This window comes from Cynara cardunculus, assembly GCF_001531365.2.
Source record: "Cynara cardunculus var. scolymus isolate 2C chromosome LG 9, CcrdV1, whole genome shotgun sequence".
Classification (NCBI taxonomy): domain Eukaryota; kingdom Viridiplantae; phylum Streptophyta; class Magnoliopsida; order Asterales; family Asteraceae; genus Cynara; species Cynara cardunculus.
The window spans coordinates 12,220,009-12,239,232 of record NC_037536.1 but is presented as its reverse complement, the minus strand read 5'-3'; the positions used below and the strand labels follow the sequence as shown (position 1 = coordinate 12,239,232).

General features: G+C 35.3%; 2 protein-coding genes across 2 annotated transcripts; one reads left to right on the top strand and one right to left on the bottom strand.

The window, feature by feature from the left end:
* Positions 1–1,069: 1,069 nt before the first annotated feature.
* LOC112517785 (meiosis-specific protein ASY3) lies at positions 1,070–7,803 on the bottom strand. Its single transcript, XM_025125158.1, has 11 exons — positions 7,749–7,803; positions 7,063–7,142; positions 5,221–6,708; positions 4,969–5,110; positions 4,735–4,833; positions 3,942–3,996; positions 3,707–3,856; positions 3,577–3,635; positions 2,763–2,897; positions 1,423–1,514; positions 1,070–1,337 (listed from the first exon to the last, which is right to left on the bottom strand). Exons 2-11 carry the CDS (start codon positions 7,099–7,101, stop codon positions 1,266–1,268), a joined length of 2,331 nt encoding a protein of 776 aa, XP_024980926.1. The 5' UTR covers positions 7,102–7,142; positions 7,749–7,803; the 3' UTR covers positions 1,070–1,265.
* A 2,578-nt stretch (positions 7,804–10,381) lies between these two features.
* Positions 10,382–17,513, top strand: LOC112518164. Its single transcript, XM_025125766.1, has 3 exons — positions 10,382–10,887; positions 12,925–13,092; positions 17,169–17,513. Exons 1-3 carry the CDS (start codon positions 10,423–10,425, stop codon positions 17,361–17,363), a joined length of 828 nt encoding a protein of 275 aa, XP_024981534.1. The 5' UTR covers positions 10,382–10,422; the 3' UTR covers positions 17,364–17,513.
* Positions 17,514–19,224: the final 1,711 nt, after the last annotated feature.

Genomic DNA, 19,224 nt, shown 5'->3' with positions numbered 1-19,224 from the left:
CAAAAAATTGTCCAAGGACTTATTTGTTCTAAAAAATTATCCACTGAAGTCCATTGGTTTTTTTTAAACTTTTTCCTAGTTTTATAGGTGATAAGGAAGTATATAGTAGGTTTTAGAAAGTCCAAGGAGTTGTTTAACAAGTTTTAGAATGTCCAATGACTTGTTTGTTCCAAAAAGTTGTCCAAAGACTTAATAATTCCAAAACATTGAATTTTTTTTAAACTTTTCCCTATGTAAAAAAATAGACACAATTTTTTATGACTTATTACTTGAGACATAACCTTTGTACACATTTGTTTATAAGTTATGTTTTGTAATGATACTTTGTCCTTTTATTTTATTATATTTCTTTTGTTTTGTAAGTGTAAGAAGAATAACTAGTTTCTAAGTCAACTTTTTTCATAATCTTTTGAAATTAGGTTTACAACTTTTGACCAAATGGTTGATTATTATTTATTATTTCTTTCCATGTATTGAATAAGTGAAAAACTCATCAGGACTCGGGAGCAAAGCTCGACTAAACCCCGGCAAAATTGGAGGCTAAACATGGCCCCACTTAAATGTCGCCAACACTCCCCTCTAAAGGCTCGAACTCGGGTTCATGACTATGCCATGCCCAAGCTTTTACCACTAGGCTGGAAGGTCTTTGACTCCAAAGATGTTTTGGTGGTCATTGTCCTAACTAGATTCAAAAGAAATCCGACTGCCTCTGTGTCTTCTTGCTGTCCTCGTCGTCCTCTCTCCGTCATAGTATCCCTAGCTTAATACGGAATATAATGAAGTGAAATCTTTCCCAACAAGAACAGAATCAAAGATAATGTTTGGAGGCTGCTATTGTTGTCCATGGCTATGACTTTCATGCAAGCATATCATGCTAATTTAATAAGCAACAACTGATGATTACAAGAAAGAAAATGCAAAACTATTTTGCCACTTCCTAAACATATAGAAAACGAGTACAGACAGGATGTAAATGTCACTATCTGTCTATATACGGCAAAAGGTGAAAAAGCCATCGATGTAGACGCATAATTCAGTTCTTTAAACATATTACTTGAAAAGTGCACAAGTACGGTATCAAGAACACAAAAAAAATGATTTGATGGGATACTGGCAGATGGCTTATTCTGCTGCTAACTATCTATAAGATAGGGATATTTGCATTCTATTGAATCATGCACAACCTAAAATCCTCCATCTTCTGGCCAAGTAATCTATCCCAGTAGTTTGAGAGACGGTACTTGGTATGTATGTATAAGAGTCTTTCAACCGAGTAAACCCTCTTTTAGGCATTCACCTATACCATATTTTAGTTTAAGCAATTTCTCCCTTGCCAGCTGCAACAAAATGAGACCAACGCAACCAAACAAGTCAAGCACAATAGGGATAGGATGGCCTAACCTTTTAAGGGAAGAAACTCACCCTGCGAACGTCTGCAAGTCTACTTTGGGCATCATTAAGCTGCGTCTCTATTGCTTCCTCAGTTTGCAGGAGAAGCTTTCTGTGAGACAGCCCTGACAACATAAATTGTCAATACTGGATGATGAGTAATTTACAGTTAGGAGAGCAGCATATTGCTTGCGGAAGCAAAATGGCAATTTGGGTAAGCATGCTGAAAGTCAGTATACTTGGCAAGCAACCATCATACAGTTCAGATTATTAAGCTCACAACTCAATTGCTCAAGGGCATTGCCCGTTACATGAGGTTGTAATTTGTTGGATGAAGATGTTTGCTCACAAAGTCCTAGGTAACTGTCCTTAGTAGGAGTTTTGTTTGTATTGTTCATCACATCATTCATGGCCCTTCGATGCTCACCATTTCCCTACACTGCCTTATCTGGTTCAAAAAGCTAAGATAATGAAATAATTAATATAGCAACCACAATGATGTGTCAAGACATATCTTCTTGAAGGGTACTAGCACACAACATGCAAGGGATGTGTTCCCTGTAAACATTATGCATAAATAAACCTACCATGCAATACCAGGTAGAAATATGTTTTCTACAAGTAACAACTTATGCATACCCTGCTATTAAATTTCCACCCTTCTCTCAAGCATGTTTGACATGTATCCTATGTTGTCAGGTACTTTTGCAAATGTCTGCTTTACAGACTCAGTTACCTAGCAAGACATTTTTTTACTAGATATCCATATAAAAGAAAGACAGTCATCACTTGTTCATGTGTACTAGAACAAATTTACAAGTACAAGATTGTTTGATGTGTGCATTTGTATGTGAACGTCCATTGATTTATTCTTCAATAGAAAATCTAGACTCTGTATTTGTTGACATTGAAGAGTAGGATCGCTTCTGATAATGGGGAGAATGCACACATCAGAAAGTCATTATCTTACAACCATCCAAATGCACACAAAATGAGTTTCTTCAGTAAAATGAAAGCACAATGTACTTTGTTTTCATAGGAAGCTAGTCCACAAATAGTTTAGCTCAAATGTTGGAATTAATGGTATCCCCTTTCTCCAAAAACAAGCAACACAACATCTTTTAACTTGTAACATTAGTTGTTTAACATCGTTAAAGATTTTTGTGAAAAGGTTTAAACTCCACTACTTTAAACTGCAAAATAACATGCGACCTTTCAGTTTGAAGTGCAGCTTTTCTTCGGAAACAGGAGAATATCAAAATGTTGGAATTAGTGTTCATGTCTTTGGACTGAACTATACCTTTAATATTATTAAACTACCAAGTATCATCAGCCTAACTGCTAAAATACCAAGACTTGAAAAAAGGTCTTACTTTGTTTCTCTACCATTCCTCTAACTTCGATGTGGTGTGCTTCTAATCCCTCAACTGCGCTTCGACAGTTTTCAAGGTGCCGATCCACTTCTTCTTTAAATTTCTCGTATATAAGCTTCAGCTGCTCTTGTTGCTCTGTATCAATTCATTTTGTTCATTTGCAGTAAAAAATGAAAAAAAGAAAAAAACATGGAATAGAACATAGATTAACTTGAACTAGATATATTAGCAAGAATAATAAACCTCCTGATTGAATTCTAAGACATGTGCAATCTAGAATACTGTGGTAGTAGAGTATAATGGCTAAAGTGTTTCTACTCCAAACTCAGATACAAACTATTCTGATCTAGAAAAGATCAGAAAAATGGTCATGGAATCAAATCTTGCAATAATAAGATTTATATTCTTATTGCAAATTTTGCACTGATACAAAATTGAAACTCTTTAACATCAAAGGTAATTAATTTGGATTATATAAGACACAGATGCTCCTGCTAATCTAACATTATATATACTTCACATGAAAAAGGAAAGCATATTGTGTATATGCAAATCAGGCACTAGTGGTCATGCATACCAGAACTGCTGAGGACACGTAAAGATATGGCCACTATAATGGCAGCCTGGATATCATTGCAACATACTATAGCACTTAAGGTAAATATTTGGCACATTGTTCCATGTCTTCCTCGTTCGGCCAGACTGGCTTGTTGATACCATCACATCATCTGATATATCATCACTCATAACAGTGATGGAAAGAGATCAAGCTTTTGTCATCACTAATTCTAATTTCTGGGTGTTATATTATTACCTTGGCATCGGTTTTCTGGACGCATTCTTTTTGATTTACCAAGATTTGTTAGCTTTCCACTGAAACAGAATCACAAACCATGGGTAAGAACTCAATTCTTAAAAATGCAAACATTGTAAAGACTACCCACACTTCATTTTGGATCTTAGATTCAGCATTTTGCAGCTGCCAATGTATGTTCTTGGAAACAGACAACAATATCTCAGCAGATTGTCGACTAGCGATTGAATGTATTTTGCTTTGAACTCTTTCTAGGGCCAAGGCGAACAGGTTGACAGCACTGAAATATAGTCAAGAATGATTAAGAAATATCATGTGATCAATAAGTGAGAAAAAGTTTTTATCATCAAAATCAAACTGAATACCCTGCAAGCCCATTCGGTTCTGAGGAATTATGAAAATTGTCACAATCTCCATCCCCTGTCCATTTTTAGAAAGAAAATGGAAACAAAGATGTAAAAGCTAGAATAATAATATTTATTATAACAGTTATTATTATCCAGTTATAACAGTTATTATTATAACAATAATAATTGTTACTATTATAACAATTATAATGCAGATTTAAAAATATATCAAAAGTCAAGAAAAGCCAAGTAAATAGCATATAATATTGAAAATATGTTTATAGGCTGTGGCAGAAGTAAAATTTTAAATTTTATACACCTTTTGCATAGAAAGCTTAATTAGCTCCTTTTGTATAAATAGTTGTTTTTTTGCTAAACAAAGCACAAGCTTCGGTTCCCAGCAATAAATCACCACAACCTGGTGAAGTCAAACAAAAGATCTACAAAGTGCATATGAAGTAATAGTTAGAATAAGATGTGGTCAGTGGTCTGGATGGGTGGTTCAGGTTCAGATGAGTATCGGGGGGTATGGTGTGCCTCCCTCTACACACCTTAAGCACCGAATAATAAAGGAGAAGCAACCTTGCTTCCTATTCCTTGACATACTCGTTCTTATATCAAGCGGCATATATATTAATAATTAGCAGGGCGCACGCCCAGGCTCAGCTTTATTGTGTTGCACAGAAACAATATCTCAGAAATCATGGTTCATGGTGTTAACTTTCAGTTTAAGTATTTAATTATGCTTGAAGACTTTAAGTGTAAAGTGGTAAATAAACATAGTACCGAGTTTTAAGTAGTGCGATATTACCTTTGATGGGAGAACCATATTCAAGGCTCTCAGGATCCTCCTCTTGACATGGTGATGTAGACCATCTATTTCCTTTGCAGTTCTCCAATATGATCGGCACTAGATTTGCAAAAGGAAGAATCTTCAACACAATTGAATAGAGTGCATTATCTTCGGTCTTAGGTCTTCAATCATGTTTGAAGTATATGAAATTCTAACAACAAAAACGTGAATAATAGCATAAGTAAATGTTACCTGAGACAGGTGAACCATCTTCGGAGTTCTCAAATTGCACCTCTTTACTTGGAGATCTAGAACATCTACTTTCTTTGTGTCCCCCTATAATCAAAGTAGCTGGTTTTTTTACAGGAGGCTCTCTAAAGTCCATGGCAGGATTCTAGGAATAAGAAAAATGAAGGGCATATAGATTATAATCAGGAAACCAGTAATCTCATAGCTACTTCTATACTAAGGTCAAAAATAGTAATGGCATACAGACTAGTGTACCTTTGTGTTTGCACGGTAGTAGCCTCCTTTTGAAAATCCTATGCCGGGGGAGCTACATATTCCTTTTGTATTTAAGGCTCTCTCAGGTGGGCTATCAACAGCGAGGTCTTCCTGGTTGTTTTGGAACAAAGATCTAGGAGAAGAGATCTCAGCAGCTTCTTTCAACTCAAACGTTGGGCTCTTTAGATCATATTGTGGGCCTACATCCTTTGTTAGGGAATGTTTGGCAAAAGGATCCTGATCGACATTGTTATGTAACGTTGTCCCATTATTACCTCCAGGCTGATGTCTGGTCATGATGACTTCAAATTGGTGGTGTGTCGTTTCTTTCCTTCTAGTATTTGGCTTAACTATCTCACTCTCTCCTGTTCTGTTTTCAAGCAATGATACATTTATAGCAGCAGCTTTTATTTTTCTCCAATCAGTAGCTTGCTGACTGTCATCTTTGTGAACCCCTTCCACAGAGCATGTCTTCACTGGCCTGGTTCCATATGTCTCTCTTTCCTTTCTTTTACACAATGTAGTACCATGATTGACATCCGTGCTGGGTCTCCTGGACAACGTCTCTACAAAAGAGAATGTGTTCATGTCTAAGTGAGTCTGTTTATTCCTACAGAATTGAACTTGTTTCTTTGGCACAGACTTCTGAGGTTGAGGATTCTTGTGGGTCAAAGAACGAGTAACTGGTCTCCTCATTTTACGGCCCAGGCTTCCAGAGTTGGTTTCTCTTGTATGCATATGTTGCCTATGCATGGCAACAAGACTCTCATTTTGATGGGTTTTGGACTTTGGCTTTGAATTCTCCATTCCAGAAATCTCAGAGCTGTATAGTTTCTTATCAGGTGAATAAACAGTTCCAAGTAATTCCTGAACTTTTCTTCTTAATGTTAGGTTGCCACCGTTTCCTCTTTCTCTTGTTCCCTGCTCTTTTATTCCTTTCTCTGGCACAAATACTTTCTCTGCAGTTCCATATGAAGACTCTTCCCTGCCCATGATGCCAAGGTTTCCTCCCTCCCTTTGTAAAGTGTTTCTATTTGATTTCTTTTCATTAACATCCGTAGCATGCAGATTAAACATCTGGTTAACAGGTTCCAGTTCACCAACTACCTTGCTACTACTAGGTTGCAGAAGCACATTGCTAGTGGAAGGCAAACTTGCGACTTTTCTTGGATAACCAAATGTGTCTGAATATGATATGTTTTGATTGGAAGTTTTCGCACGAACTAGTGGGGAGGATTCTTGACATGGAGCCTTGTTTTGTCTTCCCAAATCTGGAGACATGACTTCTTTCCCTTTATGTTTACTTTCTGCAGGAATATCTTTTGCAATTGTTATATTTTCTGAAGGTTGCAACTCGGCCACAACTTCCTTGCCATGTTTACCCTTCATTTTGGCAGTAGAATCAACCACGACTCCTATTGATATCTTCCTTGGTTGGCTACAAGGATGGTAATTGCTACCGAAACTCCAATTCCCACTCATATGATCCTGGGCACATGATATTTTGGTCTATTAAGCCTATATAATGGCCTTCGCTTCGCTATGCAATATAAATCCTTGTAAGACAATTTGTTTTGTATGACCAAGAAAAACGGTAGAACACACACCCACAAACACAAATAAAACAGGAGGAAAGAAGCAGAAAGGGAAAAATATTGCAGTAAAAGTGGTCGTTAAGGAGCTTAAAACATTTAATACATGACTCGGAAGATGATTAAACAAATTCTGGTACATTGATGTCAAAGATATATGCAACCCATATGCAAATAGCTAAGGCTAGATCAAGATAATGAGATGTAAAAGATGATCATGACGTGATAGAAATTATCCAGAGATGCTCACATCTTGTAAATGTAGTTGTCTTTCCATCTCCACTGTCATTGCTTCAGCTCAATTACGGCAAATTTCGGAACAGCAGGTAGCTAGATTATCCAGTCAAAGAAGGAAAAAAACATAAAGTTACTTCTGAACAAAAATCCAAACAGAAAGCATTATAAACAGACTCACAGCAAAACGGTTACTGCTAACAGATTGTGTTCCCAGTAACGAATGTAGTATATAAACTGTGAATTAACAAGGTACCATGACCAACTTAGGGTTCAGGATCGCAGTGCTAACAAACTTATCCGGCTACGAATTGAACCAGAGTTACGGCATCAATGGTATGAAACTATTAGAGTGTTGAAAGTCAGAATAACTGACCAATCAGCTCCTTAAAATGGAACGACTAATATCGACAGGTGTGAAAAGGAAGATCTCAACTGTTTGAAATTATTCAGCCGGTTGCTTCAGCAATGCGATCGTGGTCGCAGACAAGTTATTGAAATTTAAGCGTGAAAGCGGGAAGCTGACGACGAGTTCGCTAATCGAGACCCCAAACGCGGGAAGGCATAGAAATGTATTTTCAAGTGCCGCAATTATTATTTCGGGTTGATCCACCACCATGACATGGACTTGTTCAAGTTTTTAAGTATTTGAACTAAACAAAGCAAGGACTGACAACGAAGGAACGAGGAAAAAAAACTTACCTGACCAGAGATGAATTTGCAGATGGATGAGATTTAGGAAGATAGAAATGTATAAGAAATCGAGTAGCCGGCGTCCTTCACCGACGTCGTCTGAAGAGCCAGCGGCACCTGTGAGACTCACCTTCGTCGCTTCTGCACGGGAAATAGGCGGGAGAAAAAACGGGAGAGAAGGGGGAAATGAAAGAAAATGTGTTAGTTATTCTTCTTGTGTCTTTATATTCTATAGAGTTGTGTGCATATAAGAGTGTTTTTTTAAACTCTAAAAGGAATAGAATGATCACCTTGTTATTTAATGTCTAAAAATCAATCATATGATAATTGTAATTTTTAATTTTATTTTATAAAATTAATAACATAAATAAAGACATTAATCATTTTTATTATGTCTATATTATATTATGTGTTTTAATTATTCATCATAGTCATAAAACCATGTAATGAATTCACCCAAGATAAATGAATTGCTTTCTTGCATCTTACATTATAAATTACCAACACTGGTCCAAAAAAATATAAACCTTCTTCATGTATTTTGAATGACTAGTTGTGTACCCGTGCAATGCAGTGGGAGCCATGAATTTTAACGATTTCGAAGTTTCACTGGCTTTATAAGATAAGATTTAACGATGATATATGTTACACTTGGTCTTTACATATTAATACAATTTGAATAAATAAGAGTTATGGTTCCAATTATAGACAATCGATGAAAAAAATTGTATGACAGTTTAAAATCCAATATATTTAAATATTTAAACGACTCCACAAATGTATTCGATTTACACCAAGAGCAAAGAATCAAGAAACTTGAGTTTTAAGATAAACACTCAAAACCAATAAAGAAAACTACAAATTTGACAGATCATAAGTCATGAAAAGACAAAAAAAGATGGGTTTTAAAATGAAATTTCAACTGCTTACCCTCTTTCTTGTCCAGAAACTCAGATTAAGGTTGAATTAATACATGTATATATATATATATATATATATTTCAAAAAAAAACCCAAAAACATATTAATTCAAAACATATTATACAGTGCAATTTGGACAGCCTAACCCCAAAATATATAGTATAAATAACTATAAAAGTATAAATCATAAATATTAAAAATATTTTTTCACAGTATATATAATATATAATAATATAATTAAGTAAAAAACTATTCCATATTGAACTCATTTCGAAGGTATTAACGAGACGATTATAATGGTGTAACTTGTTAAAATAAAAATGTATTTTTTAAACATGTTTTAATTGATATACGATTATATATGTTAATTTGATAAATGTTTAAAATGAAACATTTAAAAGTAAGGGGCCGTTTACCAAACGCTTACCCGAGTAAGCGCTTACCAAGTAACATTACCTCACCAGATGAATATGGTAAGGACCAAGAATCTTACTCAGTAAGAGCGAAATAAGGACCAAGGGTCTTATCCGGTAAGTGAGGATGATGACTCCTATCACGGTAAGCGCTTACCGGGTAAATTGTTGCATACGATGTCGTTTTGGTGGACTAAAATCTTATCCACCAAGTAAATAATAGTGTTAAATTTTACCGGTAAGCACTTACCGGGTAAGTGTTTGGTAAACGGTCCCTAAATGACGTAAAATAAATAAATTAATTAATTATAGGGTTATAAAGTGTAAATTTAAAATTATAATTTTAAAAAAATCGGTTGTAAGAAGATGAATGTATGTGAGGGGGTGAGTGTATGTAAGGAGATGAGGGGTTGAAAAAGTGAGTATAAAGGGTATTTTGGTCATTTAGTATTTTAAGACTTTAAGACTTTTGCTAAATTTCCTTAATAAGATAATATAGATGAGGTTTTGACATACATGGACTGTCATTCAATGAGATTTTGTTCTTAAACAGTACATCTATACTACATTATAATGTATTTGAGAAAAACTCTTAAAAACAAATTTTTTTGCATGAAATACTGTTTATTGATGCATATTACTTAAAATTCAAGATTACAAGTAATATTACGTAAGTACAACTTATTAAAACTCTATTTTTAAATTCGTGTAACTAACTGTGTATAAACATAATCAGATACATGATAAACATTCATTTTAAATATAAAATATCTAAAATATAATTAAGATAATCATTGAGTTCTAATAGAATGTTTAATTATTATCTTTATAAAAAATCATATTCTTAAACAAAAAATAAATTACTTTGTTATTAAATCTAAATTAAATTATAATAAAAAATTGAATTAAAAAAGTTATTCAAAAAAACCGAGATCTATTAAATAGTTAATTTGATACTAATATCGATTTTTTTTTCTAAATTTTTATGTTATCTTTAAATTTATATTTTATTCAAAAACAAAATATTATCGTTTTCTCAAAACCACATAAAATCATATTATATCAATAAAGACAAATAATAAAAACTAAACAATAAAATCAAGATTTATCTTACTGCATTATACGAGTACCATTCTAATTTTCTTATAATTGATTGGGTTTTTATTAATTTTATTTTCAGTTTTTATTTCTAAGGCAAAATAAAATATTACCTTTTTTCTTTTATTTTGTTTCTCTTCGAGAGCGAAGTCAGGTTAAACGTGTACTCGGGATCGGGGGCGGGGGCATCCCTTTAATTTACAGCCATATGAATCCAGTGGAGATGAGAGTACATGGTTACTATCGGCGGGAATGCAGATACCCATTACTTTGGACTACTGTCATCCGGTGAACGTTAGTATTCCCGATGGTGTCTATAACCACAACTATGCTGCTTCCCTTTCATCCACCACAGTCATCAACTACCCTCCGAATTTCAGATACAAACCACTACCCTTTGGGGCGACGCTAGCAATTTCATTAGCATGCGCTGCATCATCTTCAAAGGGAGATTCAGAGGAATCATTGGACGATAGCAGCGGTGGTGACTTGATACAAGTGTGTGAGCCACCTCCCACTGATGCTGACGGTATTGAGGTTGAGATAGAAAAATTAAGCAACAACCGCAGGAGAATCCGGTCCAAGGTCGCTGTCGACGCCAGTCTTCAAACGCTTTGGAGCATCTTGACCGATTATGACAGGTTGGCCGACTTCATCCCTGGTCTCGCTGTAAGCCAGGTGCTTGATAAGAGAAAAAACTTTGCCCGGCTTCTTCAGGTAAAACCAACTGTACAAATTCCTTTGCTAATCAAGGTCTACGTTGGGTTTGAAGTTGATTTATTCTCTTCACAATGCATCTTCTATCTAAAGTTATAAGAATCAAAATCATCCTTAAAATATGGTAAGCCCTCTTCTCATGATTTCATGCATTACCATCCATCGCCTTACATTTGCAAGGGCTCTGCCATTTCCCAAATGTCTCCCACCTGCGCTTTATGTAATGAACGCCAGAGAGATCATGAGGGAGCAGGTGCAAATCGTATTTAGGTTGATCAATTTGGGACAAAGTTGACTTTGTTCAGCCTGTCGGACCTAATTACCAGTCGCGGCAAGTGTAATCGGCAAGTGTAATCAGGAACGTTGATTATGGGTTTTTGAACTTGAATCCTGTTTGTCATCCTGCACGTCTATAAAAGGAAACATATTTCAGTGGACTAATGACAGACGTGGCTTTTGTCACAGAGCTATATAATAAATGACTATAAGAGGTAGTATCTCAATGAAACCAAAAGCCGTGGTTTCCAACCACAAGGGTGGTGCCTGATTGGTTGGAGCTTGGAGCAAGTGCCTGGAGGTCCCAGGTTCAAATCCATGGAGGAATAAAAATCCCCTTGTTCATGGAGGTTCAAATGCGGTGACTCCGGGCTACCTGTAAAGCAAGTGGTTGTCCTGAGATTAGTCGGCTCGCATAGCGGGTTGGATATCCAGGTTAATCAAAAAAGAAAAAGCCATGGTTTTCTTGTGATGTTCCACATCCAACAAGTAAAGGAGCAGATGAACCACTTGTGATCCATGTAGCAGAAATGTGTTTATCCTGCGTAGGAGACATGTACCTTTGAATTTGTTAAATAGATGCTCTTGTCGTAAGATCTCCACATTTATTGGAACAACTCAACCATTCCAAAGTATTAAGTAAAATTGGTTTACCTTCGTTCCCTTTGGAAAGAAACATACATCCTTGGAAAATTTGCCAACTTTACATCAAACTTATTGAGGATTGAGCTTGATACTGTATTTCAGCTTTTATCATTGAAGTTTAACCTTCTAGCTCTCTGGTAAGGCTGGAGCTTGAAAAAAATGCCCCCTTTTTGTTACAATCCCCACTAGTATCCTCCAAAGTGAAGACAACAGATTTTTGGTGCAGGTGTGCGAATGTACCCTCCAGCAAACGAAGTTCTTTTAAGTGAACTAGATGAGGCACCAATTGCACTAAGGAATGGAACAACTAATGATGTTGAGGATGAATTAAATAAAGTTGGGAGTGGTAGTAGCAGTAACAATGGAACTAAAGCTAATTCCGATCTCAAATAATAAGCTCATGAATTTGGTCTTACTTCATTGTTGAGAAAAAAAGACTTCCATCTTCAAGCTTAACTCAGATGTAGATTCCAGTTATCCGAGCTGATGATGAAATTTAAAGATTTTTGTAGGAGAAACCTGCCACTATTGATGCTTCTCTTGTTCTTGAAATTCCTCTCTTCTTAACCAATCTTAGGATCTCATCTGTCCTATTCCTAGCACAGAATATCTGTTCGATAGCTTGCAATTGTGACCATGTGCTGCACTGGTAGCTACCAACCTTCTTTCAAGCATTGCTGATGCTGCTTCATCAATCGCTTGTGTACCCAATAGAGTGATTCTGAAGCTTCAACTTGCCCAATGCTTCTCTAAGACCTTGAATGTCACCCTAATGATGCCTTCACGTGTCTTAGCTCTGATATCACCAGTTGTAAATTGTCATGCCTGAGTTACTACCTAAAGTTCCTGCCACCGAGCAAACTACGGTAAGGAGATTTTCTTGATGTTAAGAGAGTTCAAGGTTAAAAACTCCATTTTGATTTAGTGAAAAGGACTTGAAAGTTACGAGGATTTTTATTGCAATTGAGTACCTTTTAAGTGCATAACTGTTAGCTTTTTAGGTTATAGTATTATTTATTATTGTTGTTTTTTCCCTGCAACCACTAAGCACTTATTTCCCTTATTCGACTTCCCTGATGACTTTATATTGGTTTGCTCTCCAACTTGGCTTCACAGATTGGTCAACAAAATTTGGCATTTGGATTGAAGTTCAATGCAAAAGGCATCGTTGATTGTTATGAAAAAGAGTTTGAAAGTCTAAACTATGGCCAAAGGCGTGATATAGAGTTTAAGATGATTGAGGGTGATTTTGAACTCTTTGAAGGAAAATGGTCTATCGAGCAGGTCAGGCCTTTCCTTGTATCACTAGTTTCTTTGATGTTCCCTTGTCATGAATTTCTGTACCATACTTTGTGGTTTTGAAACTTATTATTCATACCTTCCAAAAAAAACCCCATCAGTTTCTGCCAGTTTTAAATATTCCTCGCACGTTCAATCACCTTGCCTTATTTCTGACTTATCTACATACATCTTATACATTTTGGAATTCGGTTGGAATAAGAATGTTTCTTGTCAGTGCCAATTGTTATTTTTTTCCGTTTCTTGCCATAAAAGTTTTTGCGTTTTATCTTGTAGCCAATGAACACTGATATTTTCAAGGTTTAAAGTGTGTATTACTTGAGAAAAATCTCATTTCTTAGTTACAATACAAGGCTGAGACAAAGACCCGTTGAACTTGATCTAGATAAAGATTGGATAAAGGCAGAGCAGGGCCTAAGTAACAAGATATAGACAAGAACAAAGAAACCAAGCTGTACATGATAATGCATCTGATCCAAGGTCGTAGCACTGATAATGATTCCGAACTTGTTACAAGTGAAGTGCATTTGGGTCTTCGGAAGAGGTTGGTGAGGATGTTAGGTAACTTATTGTGGAATTCTTTTTTATTCACTTGTCTCAAAAGAGGGAGGTACAAAGGCTATATATACACAAGGAACATGAGAAGAAAATGTTCAAAGATATAAAGCAATGCATTCATAATAGATTCATACAATATTACAAAACAAGAATGAAACCTATACAAAGTTAAAAGCTTAAACAACTTTGTATCTTTCAATTTCCCAGTGGATTTATATTTTATTTTATAAATCCATTTGCAGCCTATAGGTTTTCTACCTTTAGGAAAGTCTGTTATAACCCAAGTATTATTTCTATGTAAAGCTTCCATCTCATCATTCATAGCATTTATCCAATTAATATCAGTACAAGCTTCACGAAAATATGTAGTTTCAACAGATCTATTTAAATTTGATACAAAACATAATTTCAGAAGAAAGACATGAATAATTAACAACTTTTTCTAAACCATATTTGACTTTTTCTTCAATGACAAAGTCATTAAATTTTTGAGGAAACACAGGAACTCTAGTAGACCTTCAACTGGATTGACCTAAAGTAGAAGGTGTACTTTGAGTACCCTCAAAATTGAGACTTTTATCATTTCTTTGAGAACTGGCAGCCTCATTAGTGCTACTCACGAGTTGCCATCTGGTAACTCTTTCAAGATTATCTTCAGTATTGACTGAAGACTCTTGATTAAGACATTCATTTGAGCTGCCTAGAGGCTCCTCATTGGCAGCTCTGTTTTGGCTACCTAAAGTTCATCTACTATTAGGGACAAGATCAGTTTGATTTCTGGTGTTATTGCCAGTATTGTCTCTATTATCATCACAGGGTAGAGAATCCATCATTGGATGTTCTATTCACAAAATCAAATAAATTTAGTCTTTTGATATCATCATTATCTTTTTCATCATCCCTGTTCACAGTCATCTTAAATGGAAAAATATGTTCATAAAATTTGAAATAACATACTTTTTAGACTCTAAATTATAGAGTTTGTATCCTTTCTTTGAACTAGCATACCCTAATAAAACACATTTTTCAGATCTGGGAGAAAACTTATTTGAGACATTAGGTATGACAACAAAAGAAAGACACCCAAAATTTCTAAGATGAGAGAGAACAGGTTTAAATTCGTAAACAAGCTCGTAAGGACACTTACCACTTAGAATAGAAGAGTTATTAAGTAGGTAGCTGTGAGAATGCACTCACTCCACATGTTTAAGGGAACTCCTCCCTGAAACATAAGATCCCTAGCCACATTCAACAAGTGCCGATGTTTTCTTTCAACAACCCCGTTTTGTTGGGGTGTATAGGCACAAGAAGTTTGATGTGTAACACCTTTGAAAAAAATTCACTTAAGTTGTGACTTAAAAACTCAGAACCATTATCACTTCCAAACACTTTTAACATTTTTGCCAAACTGATTAGTAAGTAAATTGTAGAAGGTGATAATACTATCAACAATAAGACGTAAGTGCCTCTAAAAAATTGGAAAAAACAAACAGCCTGAATAACCCAACCTTTTAAAGAATCAGTCATAAGAGCCTGAAACCGTTTGCTTATGGGTTACTAGGTTGATTCACCCATGATTCAGAACGGGAAATTAATGTCAATAAATGAGGAGCCTCTGAAAGATCTAAAAGCCTATGGAGGGTTGGTACGGAAACTTAATTACCTAACGACTAAACAAATGGGTATTTTCTGTTCAATGAGTGTGGTTCGTTTGTTTTGTCTAATTCTTACATCACGAATCTTAAGGTATCTAAATGCTTCTCTAGGAGAGAGGAATCTATTTTCTAATAAGGGTCACTGCAAAGTAGGTGCTTTCACTAAAAGATGATTCGAAAGGCTTTCAGGGTTCTCGGATGCATATTGGGCAATATGTACTTCTACTCGGGGATCCATCAACGAGTAGCGTGGGTTTGTGGAAGGAAACCTTGTATCCTAGAAAAGAAAGAAACTAACAACCATATTTCTATCCAGTGCCAAGTCAGAATATCGTGCTATGGTTAACGTACATGTGATATGATTTCGACCAAGCAATTGCTACAAGAATTAGGTTCCTTTGCAGAAAAACTGATGAGATCTACATTGTGATGATCAATATCCAAAGATCAGGTTTTCCTTGGCAGAATCTAACAAATGACTAGTAGAAACCTCATCCAGTCCACCAACAATTTAACCACTACATTTTTGGAGGAAGTACCCCTTGGTGATAACCCATCCGAACCTCTTTGGAAAACCCAAATTGGGTCTTTATTATAGAATACAAATTTGGGAGAACAATGTTGACATAGGCTTTTTGTTTCTGTAGAAAAAATCCATGTTACTCGAGTACAATCATGAATGAATGACACAAACTGTTTGGCCCCATTGACATTAGTAATAGTGGAAGGAACTCATATCTCACTGTGAATAAGGTAAAAAGGAATGGAACTTCTTTTGTTACTAATTGAAAATGAGACATATGTGTTTAGCAAGTTCACATGCCTCACAATGAAATCATTCAACATCTGAGCTCTTAGATAGATGAGAAAACATACATTTAAGATTCTGAAATGATGGATGTCCAAGCAGGTGATGATAAAGCCAGGCTTATTTTTTAGACGAAACAGACTCTAAAACAAAGGAATAAGGTGTTGGCCCTTGATAGTATTTGATTGACTTGGTGTTTCAAGGTAGCAAGTCCATCTTCTTCTCTAGCATGTCCAATCGTCCTCCCCAAATCCTTGTCCTAAAATACACAATAACTTTACAAAGCTAATGTTTTTGAGCTTTTGAATGGAAACAAGGTTTGTGATTAGTTTTTTGGATATGAAGATTTTCTAATCAAGGTGATGGGCCTAGCTTGATATCACCTATACCTAGCAACGGTGGTTGAGATCTATCTGTTGTGAATATTTTCCAGTTACATGGACATGGGGCTTATGAGAAGAAAAATCTTGATGAATCTGTCATATGATTGGTAGCTGGTAAGGTTTATGTCTGAGAAATTTAGATGGAATCATGGAAGTTTACACAAACACATGTGAACACGTACCTTATGGTTTCTCAAGGTTTCTAAGAACTGTTGGCATCCTCTCAATTTCTTCTTGGCTGAGGTTTCTTATCTTATGTGATGTTCCTTCACGTGGCAACACTGCTGCAACTTGAGCTTGGCCACTATTCCTTGCAGTTTCTAACAATGTCAGTTGATACTAGTTGAGCATAATGGTGTCTATGTCATTCTTATTTACATTTATCTACTTCTACTACTTCAATTAAATTTCACTACCATGCTTTCCAAGATTTGGTTTTATTTTTGGGACATAGGTATATAGTTGCTAAAATGCTTTCTCTGAACATATGTACTCGCGTTGGTAATCTATTGAAGCTAAGGTTTGCTTCAAAAACTTGCATCATAGGTCTATATTTGCCTAACAAAATAACAAGTTGATCACATTATCATGTTCTGTTCTGTAACTTTTACCAACAACATCTAGAATTTCATGTGGGATTTATTATTAATGGTGCAGTCCACTGGCGGTGGCCATGAACAGAGTGTTGGCCAACGATATCATACAACTCTTTCATATACTGTTGATGTGGAGCCGAAAATGTGGTTACCTGTTCAACTTGTTGAAGGCCGGATCTCCAAAGAGATAAAAATGAACCTTTTCTGCCTTGGAGAAGCCGCACAAAAAGCATCTGACAACATTCCTTCTGGTTAATGCCATTCTAATTTCCTTTCTTGTATTGCCTATTTAGGTTCGGATTACTTTTGGACATGGTTTTGAACATACGACTGCACGTGTAGTTTACTTAACTTGTTTTATCGTTAGTAAAATTCTACAATACCTTTTATAAACAAATTTCTATCGAATACTTGCTTTGCCAAAATGATGATAAATAGATGTTGTGGACTTCCCAAAAAAAGAGCTAAATGAACTTTTTGAGTTTTGGATCAGAACTAACATTATAGGTATAGCAGCAGTTGTATCAAATGGTTGTATTGAAAAACATGTGCTTGATTTAGGCTTGAAATTACGATATCGTACTGGTTAAATCCAGTTGAAAACTCCATCATATTATATATCATGAGCAAACCTGATAACTGTTTGAAATATTTGATTAGTTTTAGTTACAGGTATGGAATAGATTCCATTTGTATTCTTTCAACTTGGTTGTCATGAGGTAAATATGCTTTACCATCATACAACTAGTAGGGTATAAATGCTTCTAACATTTCACAAATACTTGAGGAAACCCTCCAATCCCAAGTGATATTGGTATAATTCTCTATGGGGCCGTTTACCAAATGCTTACTCAGGTAAGCGCTTACCAAGTCATATTACCTCATCGGATGAATATGGTAAGGACCAAGAATCTTACTTGATAAGAGCGAGACAAGGAGCAAGAGTCTTGCCCGGTAAGTGAGGGCGACGACTCTTACCATGGTAAGCACTTACCGGGTAAATTGTTGCATGCAATGTCGTTTTGGTGGACTAAAATCTTACCCGGTAAGTATATAATAGTGTTAAATTTTATTGGTAAGCACTTATCGGGTAGGTATTTGGTAAACGACGCCTATAACACAATTACATGTAGGGTTCAGAGCCAATTTTAAATGTTGAACATATGCCAGTATTGTTAAAAACATCCTTAAATGAAATATCTATATTTATTTGTCAAATTATAAAAAGAGTAGATTACGGATTTGGCCCCTCATGTTAACAGTCATCCACTTTCTCTGCCAACCTCAAGGGTATTATGGTCTTTTTACTATTATTCCTATTTTAACATTTTTAATATTTTTCTTTTTATTGAATCTTCATCTTCTTAACTTTGAAGATAAAGAACAATGAAAGAACATTTTTAAAATCAAATCCAAAATAAGAATCTAAAATCACTTAACAATCAAATAATATCTTATATCCCCCCATATTCTTCATAAAAAACATTAAAGAAAAATCTAAAAACTAAATCAAAACTGAATAAAAAACTATAGATTAAAATCCCCTAAAGACCATCTCCAACTTTGACATTTTATAAAACACCATAAACATCAAATCTAGTGGATCCATTGACACAGACTAAAAACTCAACTCTAACCATACTCTATTAAAAAACACCAAATTTATAAACCCATATTAAAATCAATATATTTTATTTATTATTAAACTATTTATAATAACAATAATTATAATTTTGTAAATACGTATGATAATAATAAAATAACTAATTTTTTGTTAATTTGACACTCCTCTGCAAGTCAAAATTTAAACTATCCAAATTTGCCGTGTCAATTTAACACTCCTTTGTAGGTCAAAATTTAAGGCGGACAATTTTTTATTTTTATTTTATCGGTTGGTTGGAATGGATTAGACGGGCAAAATGGATATTTGACGGTCGATTGGAGATGCTGATGCCGCCTTCTTGCAAATTTAATAGAACCCACAAACAAATTGGTTGATGAACGTGAATACAGATCAATGACGTAAAATCAGTCACAAATCGGGCGGTCAGCATACACACACTAACAAGAAACGACATATGATCTAGGGTTTTGTTGATGTGGTGATGAAGGTGAAC

Excerpts from the sequence above, each read along its gene's own strand:
- LOC112517785 (XM_025125158.1), bottom strand. The coding sequence starts at position 7,101 with ATGACAGTGGAGATGGAAAGACAACTACATTTACAAGAT. Across the intron at positions 3,997-4,734 it reads ATATGGTTCTCCCATCAAAG|GGGATGGAGATTGTGACAAT; the intron begins GTAATATCGCAC and ends AAAAATGGACAG. Across the intron at positions 3,636-3,706 it reads TCTAAGATCCAAAATGAAGT|TGGAAAGCTAACAAATCTTG; the intron begins GTGGGTAGTCTT and ends ATTCTGTTTCAG.
- LOC112518164 (XM_025125766.1), top strand. The coding sequence starts at position 10,423 with ATGCAGATACCCATTACTTTGGACTACTGTCATCCGGTGAACGTTAGT. Across the intron at positions 10,888-12,924 it reads ACTTTGCCCGGCTTCTTCAG|ATTGGTCAACAAAATTTGGC; the intron begins GTAAAACCAACT and ends TTGGCTTCACAG. Across the intron at positions 13,093-17,168 it reads GAAAATGGTCTATCGAGCAG|TCCACTGGCGGTGGCCATGA; the intron begins GTCAGGCCTTTC and ends TTAATGGTGCAG.